Source organism: Enhydra lutris, unplaced genomic scaffold (assembly GCF_002288905.1).
Source record: "Enhydra lutris kenyoni isolate GAN:26980312 unplaced genomic scaffold, ASM228890v2 scaffoldscaffold66, whole genome shotgun sequence".
Classification (NCBI taxonomy): Eukaryota; Metazoa; Chordata; class Mammalia; order Carnivora; family Mustelidae; genus Enhydra; species Enhydra lutris.
Genome location: NW_019154150.1, coordinates 3535406 through 3550550, shown reverse-complemented (window position 1 = coordinate 3550550; position 15145 = coordinate 3535406). Strand labels below are relative to the sequence as shown.

Genomic DNA, 15145 nt, shown 5'->3' with positions numbered 1-15145 from the left:
GGTTGGAAAAAAGTTGGTCCTGACACCCAGGACATGCTCTCTGATCCCAGGTGACCTGCATGAGCCCCACCAGCACCTGGGGGGGTGGGCTGTGTGTGAGCTCCATGTGGTCCCTCTGGCCACCTACCTCAGCCCCCCTCATACTCACAAGCTTTTCAGCCCTCCACCCCAAAGTCAGGGGAGTGTAGCCTGGAGGGCTCCTGAGGGGGGGGGTGGCCTGCATGCCTGTGCTGGTGCATGTGACACGCCATGGGACCCACAGTGGGCAAAGGAGCAGCAGCCCATGGGCCTTTGCTTAGGGTTGGGAAAACGTTGGTGAGTTCTATCAACAAATGGGGGAGGAGCCACAGAATCACCATGGCGGGTGGGAGGGTCCCTCGGGGCCTCCCAGGCACTGCTGAGGGAGTGGCCAGATGCAGCGGCCCATACTGGGTGGACCCATGTCAGCCCTAAGAACAGGGATTCTTGCTTGGGAAATCCCGACATATGATGGTCAGTGTATGCCATGATTGTGGAAGATTTTTATTTGGCATTATTCTTTGTTATTTCACTTAAAAATTGATTTTTGGAATTCTATTTCTAAATATATGCCCAAGGGTGCCTGGGTGGCTCAGTTGGTTAAGCATCTGCCTTCAGCTCAGGTCATGATCCCAGGGTCGTGGGATCAAGCCCTGCATTGGGCTCCCAGCTCAGTGGGGAGTGTTTCTCTCTCCCCTTCTGTCCCTCCCCCCTGCTTGTGCTATCTATCTCTAATAAATAAAATATTTATTTATTTATTTATTTATTTGACAGAGAGAGGGAGAGATCACAAGTAGGCAGAGAGGCAGGCAGAGGGGGATGGGGAAGCAGGCTCCCCGCCAAGCAGAGAGCCCGATGCGGGGCTCGATCCCAGGACCCTGAGATCATGACCTGAGCCAAAGGCAGAGGCTTAACCCACTGAGCCACCCAGGTGCCCCAATAAATAAAATCTCTTAAAAAATAAATATATGCCCAAGAGAATTAAAAACATGTCCTCACAGAAACCTGTCTACGAATGTTCACAGCAGCATAATTCCCAAGAGTCAAAAGGTAGGATCAGGGGCACCTGGGTGGCTCAGTGGGTTAAAGCCTCTGCCTTCGGCTCAGGTCATGATCCCAGCATCCTGGGATCGAGCCCCACATCGGGCTCTCTGCTCGGCAGGGAACCTGCTTCCTCCTCTCTCTCTCTGCCTGCCTCGCTGCCTACCTGTGATCTCTATCTGTCAAATAAATAAATAAAATCTTGAAAAAAAAAAAAAGGTAGGATCAACCATACATCCATTTCAACAAAGTATGGTCCATCAACACAGGGAACTGTCACATAAACCTCCAAAAGAATGGAGTTCTGACAAATGCCGTTAACATGGACAGACCTTGAAAACATTCTGCTGAATGAAGAAGCCAGACACAAAGGCCACCACTGTATGGCTCCACATTTATGAAGTGTCCAGAACAGACACACAGTGGGGGGGAAGGAAAGGATGGGGAGTGACTGCTAATGGGGAATGGGTTCCTCTGGGTGATGGAAATACTCTGAAATGAGATGATGGCAATGGTTGTGCAATTGTATAAATACCCTGAAAATTAATAAACTGGTTTTTTTTTTTTTAAGATTTTACTTATTTATTTGAGAGAGAGAAAAAGAGCACACAAGCAGGGAGAGAGCCAGAGGGAGGGGGAGAGGATCTCAAGCAGACTTGTCACTGGGCATGGAGCCCAACACAGGGCTTGATCTTACGACCCTGAGATCATGACCTGAGCTGAAATCAAGAGTCCAATGCTTAACTGAGCCACCCAGGTGCCCCCTGAATTATGCATTTTAAAAGAATTTTATAGGTATGTGAATTATGCCTCAATAAAGCTGTTACTTATTTTTTCATAGTGTTGTTAAAGATCTTAAATCTTAGTCCTGCATCTCAGCAGCATCTCTGGTCCCCGGGCACGCTCTCTGCGGTCACAGCCCCTTAGCCCTCAGGACAGTGATGGGGCAGTGAGGCTCAGAGAGGTGGAGTGCCCGGAGCTGCGCTGAGTGGGCAGGGCCCTGCCGGTCCCCAATCCAGGGACAAGGAGGTCAACCAGTTGAAGCAGTGGGTCACCACACTGATGATGTCCATCACCAAGGAGGAGGAGACTGCCGCCGAGCTGGAGCTCAAAGTCCGAGTCTTCCACTTTGGCAAGTACAAGGGTGTTCAGGAGGTAGGCCCCCCGATCAGCAGCCGGAGGGCAGCGAGTGTGGAGGGAGTGCGGGTGACCACAGGCCTGGGGCCCAATCCATTGACGAGCACATCTGGGAGCACCCAGTGCTGACCTCCCCACCTTCCAGGCTCTGTAGGGCTGATCGAGGGGCACTGGCTGAGAAGGCCCTTGGTCCCCCAACTGGAGTCATCTTGTGTATTTATGCCCCTTGGCCATTCAGCTGCCCAGCACACTTCCTCCGTTCCTTCCTTCTTTCACTCAACAAATACATCTGTTTCTTTAACACAAAGTGTCCAGAAGGTGACCCTGCCAGGAGGAAGAAGGCATGCCCCCAAGCCAGCCTGAAAGAGAGAGAGAATTCTGAGGGCACAGAGGGCCAAGAATGTTCCAGGGCACGCTGCACACTCTTCCTGACAGTGCACTGGGGGCATAGGCAGAGTCCCAGCTTCCTAATTCCCGCAAATTACAGTTGAACACCTGCCGTGTACCAGCCCAGGGCAGGTACGCAGGAGGCCAGAGCAAGCAGGCTGGTGTACCCGCGGCCTGCCAGACAGTCCCCCTGGGTGCTGGCTGGGCCCCACTCCTGGCCTGAGCCTGCCTGTCTACTGTTCCTTACTCAGTCCTCACGCCCAGTCCATGTGGTAGGGAGTTACTTTCTAAATGTAAGATCAGGCTGAGAGGGGAGATCATCTGCCCCAGGCCGCAGAGGAAGTCGCTCTCATAGGCCAGGGTCCTGTGGGAAGCTGAGGTCAGTGCAGGGGCAGAAGAGGGCCCTAGAAGGGGGGACTGGGCCCCATGGACACACTGAGGCAGCTGGGGTAGAACCTCAGTGGTGGCTGGAGCCCTGGGTCTGGCTGACCGCAGGAGGGCAAGGGCAGCTCTGGCCAAGAAAAGTCCCAAGTGTCTAAGGTGTTTCTCCCAGGCTTTGCCAGGGCTCAGGGAGGGCAGCTGCATCACAGCAAGGGCACTGGGTGCGGCGGGCTGTGCGGCAGGAGGGCAGGCAGAGGCCCACGCCACCCCTCTGCCGGCCTGCCCGCCTCACAGGAAAAGCTGCTGGAAAGCCTGAACCGCAAGGTGCTGGACGTGTACCAGCAATGCATCAGCAGCCAGCAGGAGTCCAACCTGGGCCCCGTGCAGATGCTCACCATCATCGAGCACCACCTGGACGAGCTGCTGGAAAATCTAGAGCGGGTGCCCCAGATCAAGATCGAGCAGGCCGAGAAGGCCAAGGAGAAGGAGCGCCGCATGCGGTAAGAGCCAGGCCCCTGCCCCGCCCTGATGCGGTCTGACCAGCCGCCTCACAACGCCCTCCACACCCCTGCTTCTGCTCTGGGCAGGCCCAGGCCAGCCCTGAGGACAGAGGTCGGATACAGACCCGTCCTCAAAGAGCCCCCAAACCAAGGGAGACAGGAGCTTGGTGCTCCATGCTAAGAGGTCTTCCAGAGAGGACCCCTAACTTAGTCTGGAGAGGGAGAGGATGTGGGCTCAGGGGGCCCAGAGCCAAAGTGAGGGTGTGGACAGCATGGCCTCACCCCAAGGACAAGGGACAGCAGTGGCCATCTTTCCTGCTGGATTGGGAGAGGAAGAGATCGTCATTGCCAGAGACCCAGGGAGGGAAGATGCAGACTCGGGGGGGAAGCCAAGGAAGCCCAGTTTAGTGGCAGGGGAAGGCAGGAAGACTTGGCAGTGTCAGAATGCTAGAAGCAGGCAGCATGGACCCACCCTCCAAGGGGTATGAGCAGATGGACCTAAGTCAGGAACCCTCAAGAACAAGGTTTAGAGGCCAACCTGGCCTGGCAGGGAAGGGTGGAGAGGAGAGGGGAGTGTTCTCCTAGAGGGAGGGCCAGGGCCTGACTGAAGGCTGGATGTGAGGCACTGGGAAGCAGATCTGGGAGCTTCCCCAGTGCCTCCAGTTCTTAATCGTCTTGTGCTGACCCTGCATCCAGACTCCGGGAGGAGAAGGTCATGATGCAGAAGCGGCTGCAGGAGGAGCGTGTGCAGCGGGCCCAGGCCCGGGCCCAGGCTGAGATCAAGAAGAAGGTGGGCAGGGTGGCCCCGGGGAGTCACTGCTGGGCAAGGGCCCCATGACCAGGCACTATGGGGCTGAGAGGAGCTGGGGAACTACAGCCAAGCCTGGCTCCCCGTTTTGCAGCTGCTAATTGCTGAGGCACTGGGGGAAAGACGGGGCCATCCGAGTAAGGCCAGGATAGAGCAGGCTGTCTCGTTCCTGGCCCACCAGTCCTACTGCCCCTTGGGACTGTCTTCCTCAGCAAGTCCTTCTGGGGCTGCCTGTCATCCAGCACACGCACTCCTGGGGGCGGAGACTGGCCTAGCTAGCCCCCTCCCAGTCCTTCCCAGGTGCAGCTCAGCCCCCATAGGGTCCCACCATTCCACCAACACTCCAGCCAGAGCCCATCACTCCAGCTCATCCCCCATCACTAGGGTTTCCCCTGACTGCCCCATAGACAAAGGCTAGAGCAGCCACTTTCTTCAGGCCCTGGGAGCAGGAGGGGTGCTCCCTAAAGCAGGCCTGAGCCCAGATACAGCCTCCAGCGGACAGAGGCTGCTCTCTGAATAGAATAGCGCTCTCCATGCTGTCACACGGAGTCGGCAGACACTGTGGGGTCTCCCCTTAAATCCCTGGAGCAAAGGAAGCGGGCTCTGTTTAGCCAGGTACTTGCCCGTGTGTTTGCAGGTGCGCCCCAACACACACACACATCAAGGGGCCTGCAACCCAGGGAACAGGCTCTGGAAATGCTGGGGAGGCTCACTCCCAAGTCATTTCAGGACAGCTCCAGCCCTGAGCCCGTGGGCTGATGGGGGAGGCCAGTACGTCCCTGGAACCCCACAGCCCCAGCTCCCTGGCTTCCAGGCACGCTCAGGACCTGGGCGGCACCTTCCGGTGCAGTGAGGCTTCGGGGCATAGCTCACAGAGTCCTCTCGCTCTGCAGAGAGGCAGGAGACTGGTGAGTCGCTCCCGGCCCCCAGCTCTCAAGGTGAAGAAGGAGCCTGAGCACGTGCAGACAGAGGAGGACAAGGATGAGCAGCTGCTGTTCTGCACCTAGCCTCCCGGCACCAGCTGGCCGCTCCACCCACAGCCCAGCAAGGACATCAGCAGGAAGCAGGGGCAGGGCGGGTGGGCCCGCGGCGGCTGTCACCCTGTCGCCGTGCCGCTCCAGGCCTCCCACTGTACATTTCCTTACTCATGTGAAATAAACTCCCCCTCTTTGGTGGCCTGATGGCCTGTTTAAGGAGGCAAGCTGGTTCCGATATCCGTACCCCCTCCTCTAATCCCTGAGCCCTAGGCCCATGGTTGAGGAAGGAGCTCATCTGGCCCTCAGGTAAGGTGGCTGCTTTGAGACACGAAGGCCAGTTCCACACTGAGGTGTGATATGCGGAGACAAGAAAGGAGGCAACAAGCTAGGCGGGTAAGAGGGTTCTCGCTACTGACTGAAAACAAAACATGACATCCACACTATACACACACTCCCGTGAAGTAAAGCCAAGTAACGCCATCAGTACATGACTGTACAAAAATTTTTATTCATTTGTACTAGAAGTTGGGCCCATGGTCACCACAGAACTCAGTGCCCAGAAAACTGACAGCCAGTACCAGTCATATCAGTGGTGGACATTCCCAGGAGAACGTTCTGGGGAATGTTCTAACCACCCAGCCCAGAGAGAGCATTCCTATGGCCCGGCCCCTCCTCCCAGCAGAAGGACAGGGCAGTGCGGCCACTAGGCGACCCAGCCCCCAAGACCACCCTGGCAGGCAGGCTGGCTCCTCATGGAGGGAGGGGGCTGCTGGTGACTTGGAGGCTGAGGAGACGGGCGGACAAAACTTTAGTCTGTGACACAGCACAGAGTTCTGTGGGTAAAAACCATTTCTGACAGGGCCCGAGTTCTCCCTGGGTGGAGAAGTACCTGGAGAGACAGCACCTCAGAGGAGGAGGACAGAGATAGGACTCACCACCAAATGCTGGGGTCATTCCCAAAAGCCAAGGCCAAAAACTCAGAAATGAAGAAACAAAGAACAGGCAGAGTTTGGACAATTCCAAATTCAAGAACCAAAACAGCATCTGGATCAACATAAGCCTCAAAGGTACACGGCGAAAAACAGCATTTCTGAGTGACCCCATGGCCAGTCCCACTAACAAACAAATAAATATGTGCAAGGTTATCGCCTCGCCTCCTGTGCAAGACAGACCGCACTCCGTAAAAATACATGGCCACACAGAACATGCACGTGTGCATTCTGGACAAGCAGACACACCATTCTCGCTGCCCCACACATCATGTTCAGGATTCAGACCGTGACTTTAGAAACCATGGACAAATTAGTATTAAACGTGAATACCCAAATACAGAATTTAGAAAAACGTAAAGTTTACCTCAACCATCCATCCCCAAATTAGGAGCTTTACATTTGGCCTCCATGCAGAGGGGTCGCTAACCCAGTGTGCCCCTCTTCACCCCCATCTCCTTCCCCCTCACACAAGCTCCCCCGCCTGCTCTGCCAAAACAGGGATTCGAATTTGGCTTCACTGTGACAACGGGACCACTTCTGCCCCTCGGGCTGACAGAATCAGCCCAAGCACAGCCACCACCCCAGGGGATGGGAACCAGCCTGCTAGCTCTCAGAAAGGGTAAAGAGTTTCTAGATCTTTCTCAGGCCAAATGCTGAGGCACGGAAGGTGAAAGATCCCATCTGCTTTTACCACAGATGAAGTCCTATCTGACTAGGGAATCTGTACTCCACCCTACCTCCTGCCTAAGTCTCTTCTCATGCAGCAGGGGCTCCATGGCTTCGCTCAAATGGGACAAGGGACATCCGTGTGCAAAGGCATGTGCTTGGCCCTGAGGGCAGGCCTTGCCTCATGTTCCTATAAGGCGATTTCCATGAATACTGCCCCAAACCGGTTCCTGATAAAACGTACGAAAAACATTTTTGAGAAGCGAGCCCAAAAGTCTTCGAGGAGCTCAGTGAGCCTCCTGAGCAGAAACCTAGTGGGATCTCCCCCAGGTCTGTAAGACCACCTAACGGAGTCTCAGGGCCACTGGCTGGAGGCGCGGCCCTTGGGTCCCTGGGGCAAAGGGCCGCGGTCACTGCAGGTCCCGAAGGTTGATGGTGCTCCCCGCACACTGCACGTCCTCAGGCCCGACAGCCCCTCCAGTTGCAGGAAGCACCTCCTGAAAAACCAAGCAGAGTAGTGAGGAGCAGAGCCGGGGACCGGGGCAGTGCAGGACCACCTCCCAGAAGGCAGCGGGGTGGCCACACACGACCAGCATCACAATCTACAGGGCCGGCCAGCGAGGGCACCTCCCACTTTCCTAAAGCGAACTGTTTTCCCCTTATTTTCACATATATTCCTTGAAGAAAGAAACTTGAGTGTAAACAAAAAGGCAAAGTGAACTTAATGCTACTGTGTTCTAGATCTCCTCGGAAATGTCCTTGTTCAATTTATAGCCCTTCCCCGTTCCGTGTGGGGAAGCTCCTCTCTCAGTTCCTGACCGCCTGTGGTTGTCATCGATGGCTGCGCGACCGCCCACCCAGCCCACCTCCTCGTGCTGGAAGACCACGCCCCCAGCATTAGCTTTGAGGCGATGGCAAACCTCTTTTGGCCAATTATGTGTGCACTGCCACATTTCTTTAAGAATGATCTCCTGAGTGGGAATACCAGGCAGAATGGAGTCGACATCCGTGAGGTTTTCTGAATACACGATCCCAAACTGCACTGGAAGGAACCCCCACTCCAGCTGCCTGGGACCCCCACCCACACCTCTGTCTACCAGCGCTTTACTCGGTATTTATTTTTGACCTTTTAAGGAAAACATTCAACAGCCCAATTTGAATACAAGAAAACTAAAATTATATGTGTAGGTCTTTTAAAAATACATATTTAAGGCTGAACTGTTAAAAATTTGATAAGCTACCTACTTTATTTTATAGCCAAATCTGAATTACCTATTGCCACCAATACATGGTTTATGCACTTACTTAAGCAAACTAACTCTCCTGCGTCTGTTTTCCCATAGGTCAAAAACTTGGCTGGCCTAGGGATGCCTGGGTGGCACACACAGTTGAGCGTCTGACTTGGTTTTGGCTCAGGTCTGATGTCAGGGTTGTGAGATCGAGCCTCATGTCCACTCCATGTTCAGTGCAGAATCTTCTTGGGTTTCTCCGCCTCTCCCTCTGCCCCTGCCCCTCGCCCCAAATATATAAATAAATCTTTAAAAACAAACCCTGGCCAGCCTATTTCCCATAGGAGAAAGTGACTAGAAATTTTTTTTTATATAGTCAAAGAGCATTTTATTTTATTTTTTAAAGATATTTGTCAGAGAGAAAGAATGCACAAGCAGGGGGAGCAGCAGGCAGAGGAAGAAGCAGGCTTCTTGCTAAGCAAGGAGCCTGACATGGGACATTCTGGGGTCATGACCTGAGCTAAAAGCAGCTGCTTAGCTGGCTGAGCCACCCAGGTGTCCCGTGACTAGAGTCTCTAAATAGAAAATATTTCAAGTGTATTAAATTTCACCTTATTTACAAAGAGGAGCTAAAAGGGGGAGCAAACCTGAGCTTTTTTCTTAGTCTTTTGTTCCTCGGTCATTTACCCACCTTTTCTAGAAAGCAGCAAAACGTCCCGGCCACCAACCCAGTGAGTGTCCACTAGAGCCCCACCTCAGCAACAAGCCTCAGAAAGCCAAAAGCTTCCTGACAGTCTTACTAACGGACCCAAAGAGCTGTAAGGCATCCAGACCTGGAGGACATAGACGGGCAAATCGACAGCGAACAGGGGGTGGAGGGCGGAAGGCTGCGGGCTGAGAACCGACGATGAGGCTGCTTCGCCTGAGGGCTCATCCTGGGGAGGCAATGGCATGTTTCATTTATCCAGCACAGCAACATTCCTCACTCCGGCCTGAGGAGTCCCCGTCACTCTGATACACAGCCCCTGGATTCCAGGCGAGGCCACACAGGGAGCCCGGTGAGGCCTGAGGACCCAGCAGTCACTGGAATCAGGGGCTGGGGGCTATTTACCTTTCCTCCTGGTCCTCAGTCTCTCATCTTGTTCCCAGCTTGAGGCCCGTACCACCTGCCATCTGGTTGCTCCCCGCTCCCAGGCCCCTTCCCTGGAACTCCCCCACATTCAATACCTCCCCTTAGCCTAGGCCTGAATTTCCCTCCCGTAGGCTGCTCCTGAACTCTGGCAGAGGCTCGCAGCAGCTCTCCAGTGGCTACCCCACAGCACATGAGAAGGCCCACCTCTGCCCCAAACCACGGTCAAGCTGGAAGAGACAAAAGATCACCGGTCTCTGGAGAGAGGGAGGCACATAGGCTCCTGATAATCACGCAAGTAAGAAAAGGGACACTATCTAACTGTTTAGCTTTCACCTGCACACCCAGCCCACAGCGGCCCATGGCCCTGCCACTCAACTCCCGATGCCACCGCCCCCATCAGCCCAGCCCTTCCCTGGCCTCAAGAACCTTCTGTGCCAAGCACTATCATCCCCACAGACAATAAAACTGAGGCCCGGAGTACTTAAGTAACAAGACAACACTAACTGGTAAAGGGAAAGGTAGAGAATTGAAAAGTGAGTTCTCTCTGCCTCAAGGCTCACGCCTTCAACTGGATGTCTTAAAATCTTTTTTTTTTAATTTTTATTTATTTATTTGACAGAGACAGATCACAAATAGGCAGAGAGGCAGGCAGAGAGAGAGGAAGGGAAGCAGGCTCCATGCTGAGCAGAGAACCCGATGCGGGACTTGATCCCAGGACCCTGAGATCATGACCTGAGCCAAAAGCAGCAGCTTAACCCACTGAGCCACCCAGGTGCCCTTCAACTGGATATCTTAAAGAGCAACTTCTCCCTTTCCAATGAACGCCTTTTCTGCCATGTATCAGCTTCCTTGAAGTTTCCGTCAGAACCTCCAGTCCTGCCTTCCCCACATCTCACCTTCCAGCCATGAGCATGTTCAGAAGGGCTCTGCTGCTCCTCCCCCAACCACCACAGCCCCCATCTCAGGGGAGCCCTGGCCTCTCTACTGCTCCAACACCCTGGCCCCACACCTGGAAAGAAGAGACCTGTTTTCCTGCTCACCTCTGCAGACCAGTCTTCCAACTCCCACCAAAAGCTCACATTAGCTTCTTGTTTTCTGTAAGAGCAAGGATGCTCACTGGCCCCATCTTCCAGGCCCTCCCCAAGCTCCACCTAGGCCATCCACCCTTTTATACTCTTCATAACCAGCTCGGTCCTATCTCCTCAACAAGCTTCTCCCAGGACTACATACCCCCAGGATCTGGCCACCCTCCTCTTCGGAGTCAGCTTGGCACTCAGAAGTCCTTGGGTATCTGTGCCTTCCCAGGCCCATGGTATTCTACGGCCCCAGAGTACCATGAACACAGGAGACGCTCAGGGACGAGGTGGCAGTGAGATCAGGCCAGGTCAGAGCTACATAGCCTCAGCTTCTAAGCCTCTTCTCTCCCCAAACAGTCCCAACTCGTTGTCCCTCTGTTGGACCCTCAAAAAGGACACTACAGACAAAGGTGCCCACAGAGCTGCAGTCAATGTGTCCAGTGAGCGTTCAAGGGGTGGCTGCCAGCTGCAGGCACCTGCTAGGCCCCGGCACAGCCCAAGAGGTGGCTGGCCTGCCCTTGAGGGGCTCATTTTGTAGAGAAGAAGAGCAGGTGAGGGGGTAGGGAGCCAGCATCCTTAGCACATAAAGACTCTATCCTCGGCGCACTGCGGATGCTCCCCAGACACAGAAGAGCCAAGCTGCGTGAGCAAAGCCCTTTCACCCCAGCCCTGAAAAGAGCAGTGGGGTCTAGGGAGGGGCAGGGCTGTGCCAGGTGTCCCGTGGCTCACTGCTCACCTCATGGGGACACAGAAGCGTCAATCCTAGTAAAGACAGAAGCTCAGACCAACAGAGCAGGACAGGGCGGGAGGAAGGGGGAAGCTGGGGTGATGGAGACATCATCCAGGACTTAGGACGTCAGAAGCAGCGTGGGGGGCAGTTCCTGTGGGGATGGAGCACTGGAGGGTGGGGGCTCTGGGAGACGCGCCCCGAAGCCTGGCCCCTGCTCCCACCCTGTGACCAGCATCCTCCGGGCTCACCGGCTCTTACCTGCAGTAGCTGTAGCTGAACGCACTGCACTCCGGCCGCCGGAGCCGGTGCTGGCTGACCTCCACTGGGCACCACAAGGTTCCCACACAACCAGCCAGGCTGGCTCGTGTGCAAGTGAGTAGGACTGACTTTGCCACCTTTCATCTTCCTCTGAGCGGACCCTGAGGCTCCTACGATGAAAAAGACAAACCGACACATGCAGGGTACCGTGCCTCACGGAGGCCACGCTCTGGGGACACGGCCTCCCCATCGTCACTGTGCACAGCCCTGCGGGCTTCAAACTAGTCAACAGGGAGAGTCACGGGCACGGGCTTCAGAGGCGGGGGAAAAAACAAGATTTTGATACCGTAGCAAACTCACAGATGTGTCTTCTGGACGCTCAGCGATCAGAACCCCAGTGCCCATTTCACGGGGGCAGAGGCTCCTCCTTACCCTGCAACGCCAAGAGCTGCAGGCACATGGGAGATCCCCGACTTGGTGGAGCTCAGATAGCGGGCAGGGCTACACAGTCGCAGAAAAGGAACAAGGGAAGGAAGCCAGCCACCACATCCCACCTCAGGCCCCTTGGTGTGTGCTCAGTAAGCCACCAAATCCCTTGGGCTGTTTTCTGTCCAGCTTCCTCCTCAAAAGTCACCGCCCCGTCGATCTCATAAAAACATACTTTTAAAAAAATAATAAAGTACAAAGAAAAATCAGAACAATCCAAACACCCAGAAAAGGTTTCTCTGACACACGTGCTTTGTGAGCAGCGCAAAACCCCAAGGACAGCGGCCTGGATTCAAATCCTGGCTCCACCCCTGACTCTGCTACCTGACCTTGGACAAGCAACGTAAGCTCTCACCTCAGTGTTCCCTACCTGTGAAATGGGAACAACACTCCCTACCACAAAGTTTTGGGAGGATTAAGTAGAGATTTGATGCAAGTTGAGAACAGTGCCTGGGTCCTAGTAAGCGCCAAGGAATTTCAGGTGCTGTGACAGCTGTGGCCGGAGAGCCTGGGACAGGCATACATGAGTGACTTCATAAAGACCATTTTACAGTGAACATCGTACAAGTTAACAAGGATAAAAGCATCTGATTTTTGTTGAATTTAATGAAATGAAAAGGAACAAGTGAAACTGAAGGCTATGCTGAACTTCTAGAAAACACATCTTCGTGAAAATGTCTAACGACTTGATGTTACAGGGAAAAGAGGAAACACATGAGAGGCTGCATTCTCTGTGTAGGTTTCTGTACTCGAAGTTTCCATTTTAAACAGGAACAGCTGACTCTGACACACAGGACACGCCGCCTCTGTCAGAGCAAGTTCTTGACACTAACACCAGCTCCTCTACCTCAGGGAGCCCAGTGCTCTCCTGCTGGCTTAGCTCCGGCCGCCGTCCATGCTTCTCCCCACTGCGGTGCAGCTTCCAGCTGGCAGACGGGCTGGGACAAGGGTGAGAGGCTATGGCCTGGGATCCACTCAGTAAGGAACTCCTCGTCACTCACTAGTCTCCCTACACATGCACGCTACTCCCCTCAACTCTGGCTTTTTCCCTGAATGTGTTGTTGGGCTTTGAAGTCTTTTATCCCCTAGCACCTTCCCTGTGATAAAAACAGGTACGTAAATTAAAATTCTAGTTTTAACAAAAACTTATACATTCCAGGAGTTGAAATCTTCATGTGAAAAATCAAGTTACTGTTGCAATTATTAATAACACAAGCCCAGCCGGAATAACTAAACCTAGCAGAAACTTTGACGGTGATCGAAAGCTTAGAACGCATAGAGAACAGCGTGACTGCCTGTTTTCCAGGAGGCTCATGGGGCTGGGGGACAGTACTACTCATTGCTAGACTCAGGCGCCTTTTGCCAAATAAAAAAGTATTTTAAATACAATGCTCGTGTGCTTTAAATGTCATTTCATCACAATCGCAGCACTCTGCAGCTGCAGCTAAGGGAGACGGGGCCTCGGAGCCCACGCAGCACCGGCAGTCTGCACTGTCAGGATGGTGCTCCTTCCCCCGAAAGGTCCAATTCCATTTTTCAGTTCAAATAAACATACTGAAACATGGTTCAAGGGATATTATGAAAGCCACTATGAAATCAATGAAGGAAGGCATCAAGTGATGCATCATTTTAAGCTACTTTTAAAAGCAATATTTAAATATGTACATTAATGCTTATTATTACTGAGTTTTGTAAGATAAAAACCAGGTCATTCTGAGCCATTTCTCATCTATGTCATAAGGATTCAATGAAAGCTGTGTAGCTCATACTCCGCGTTACCTACGAAGCAAGAAGAATGATCAAAGCCTTGTGTCCCTCTACTAGCTGTGTGCTAGCATGTATGCTATGCAAACGATGGGGAAATTAGGTAAAAACCATGTCAACAACATCAGAAATAGATCCCACTTAATTTTGCTGGACATCAGCGTTACAGGCTTCCATCACAAACAGTATACACTGCTGAAAAACAAGTCAGTGACGGGAACATAACTGTGTTTTTCTAAAGGGACGTAAGAGGCAGTAGTTTGGTAACAGGAAGGAAGACAGACTGCACCTAGAACACTTGGTGACACATCATAGGCTAAACTGTATTAGCTAATTACTGTATGAGCACACGTGTCATCACGTTCTCTTTACAGCCTGTCCCTTCATCTGGCACCTGACACTCTGGTTACTCCTGCAGATGCCACAGTTCCACTGAGAATCACTGCCCCTAACCACAGGTGCTCTGGGACCTTCTGCGGTTAACAACCCCTCCCGGTGACGAAATGTTCCCAGAGCTAAAAGGAACTGCTCGGGCTTACATATACCGCTGCTTTCATGGGACTCCCCGTAAAAGCAGCTGCTGCTAAGACGAGAGCAGAAGGGTGGGAAAGGTAAGGGCTGACCCCACCCCCAGGGCCCCCCTATGCTGTATCTCACCTCAGAACATCTCAACATGCCCGCCTAGGAAAACCAGTGCATGAGGGAGGCCAAGCTGGCAACAGAGCCCCAAGGCGGTCTTGATGCCTGCATGAACGGATCCATACAAGGCACCTCCCTGAAGCCATCACTCTGAAGTGTCCTGGGTCTGGGGCTCTGGAAGATTGTGTTTATATGTGCCCAGGGGGTGCTGCGCCACAGAGAGCTTGGTGGTGGGGAAGGACTCACTGTCGTGAAGGAAAGGTGGACAGGAGAGCCTGCAGAAGTCCTGGGCCCTAAGTCTCTAAGGTTACAAACGGAAGACCACTATGGGAAAGTGGACTCCCTTCAGACTAGCCATGCTCGCCTCCCCTTCAAAGTCTTCTAGTGCACCCAAGGTCCCAGAGTTCAGGCTGAGCACTGCCCACTGGCACCCTGAGAAAGCTGCGAGTGAAGAAGGCAGGGCTGGGAGAGGGGAACGAAAGCTGATGCGCTGAGCGCCCTGCACCTGGCCTCCAGACTCCCTGCTCCGGAGAAAAAACACCTTGCTGACCTGCTGTTGCCATCGGGGCAGGGTGTTGGGTTACGTGACCCCAGACGGAACATTGTACCATCTGACAGTGTGCCATCACCGCATACAATGTCTGAAAATCACACCCTTCCAGAGTTGGCTACACAAGCCCACCAAGCCACGGATGCCGGAGGGCTTAAAGCTGACACACGGCCTCTACACAGGACCCTACAATGGCCATGCAGGCATCCCCACTAGTAAAAGATGTCACGGCACTGCATGTAACGTGACCAACTTAACCTACAGACCAATGTCAAGAAACATAAAAAACTTCCTTCTCACTCACAGTAGAATCCAGAAAAACTTAGAGGGCAAGTCATCTTCAAATGAACTGAATTTTGCTTCAGTAATCTCAA

At 53.4% G+C, this 15145-nt stretch overlaps 2 protein-coding genes across 2 annotated transcripts in view; one reads left to right on the top strand and one right to left on the bottom strand.

Moving 5' to 3' along the window:
• LOC111159141 (cilia and flagella associated protein 100) overlaps positions 1-5279 on the top strand; it is a 42668-nt gene extending 37389 nt beyond the window's left edge. Inside the window, exons 12-15 of the mRNA XM_022521570.1 lie at positions 2079-2214; positions 3259-3464; positions 4161-4254; positions 5166-5279. Of these exons, the coding sequence (XP_022377278.1) occupies positions 2079-2214; positions 3259-3464; positions 4161-4254; positions 5166-5279 (550 nt within the window). The remainder of the gene's footprint in view (positions 1-2078; positions 2215-3258; positions 3465-4160; positions 4255-5165) is intronic.
• Positions 5280-5766: 487 nt separating this feature from the next.
• Positions 5767-15145, bottom strand: part of LOC111159075 (ZXD family zinc finger C) — a 38402-nt gene continuing 29023 nt past the window's right edge. Inside the window, exons 8-10 of the mRNA XM_022521459.1 lie at positions 11333-11502; positions 8970-9071; positions 5767-7404 (exon numbers count right to left, since the gene is read on the bottom strand). Of these exons, the coding sequence (XP_022377167.1) occupies positions 7318-7404; positions 8970-9071; positions 11333-11502 (359 nt within the window). The 3' untranslated portion in view covers positions 5767-7317. The remainder of the gene's footprint in view (positions 7405-8969; positions 9072-11332; positions 11503-15145) is intronic.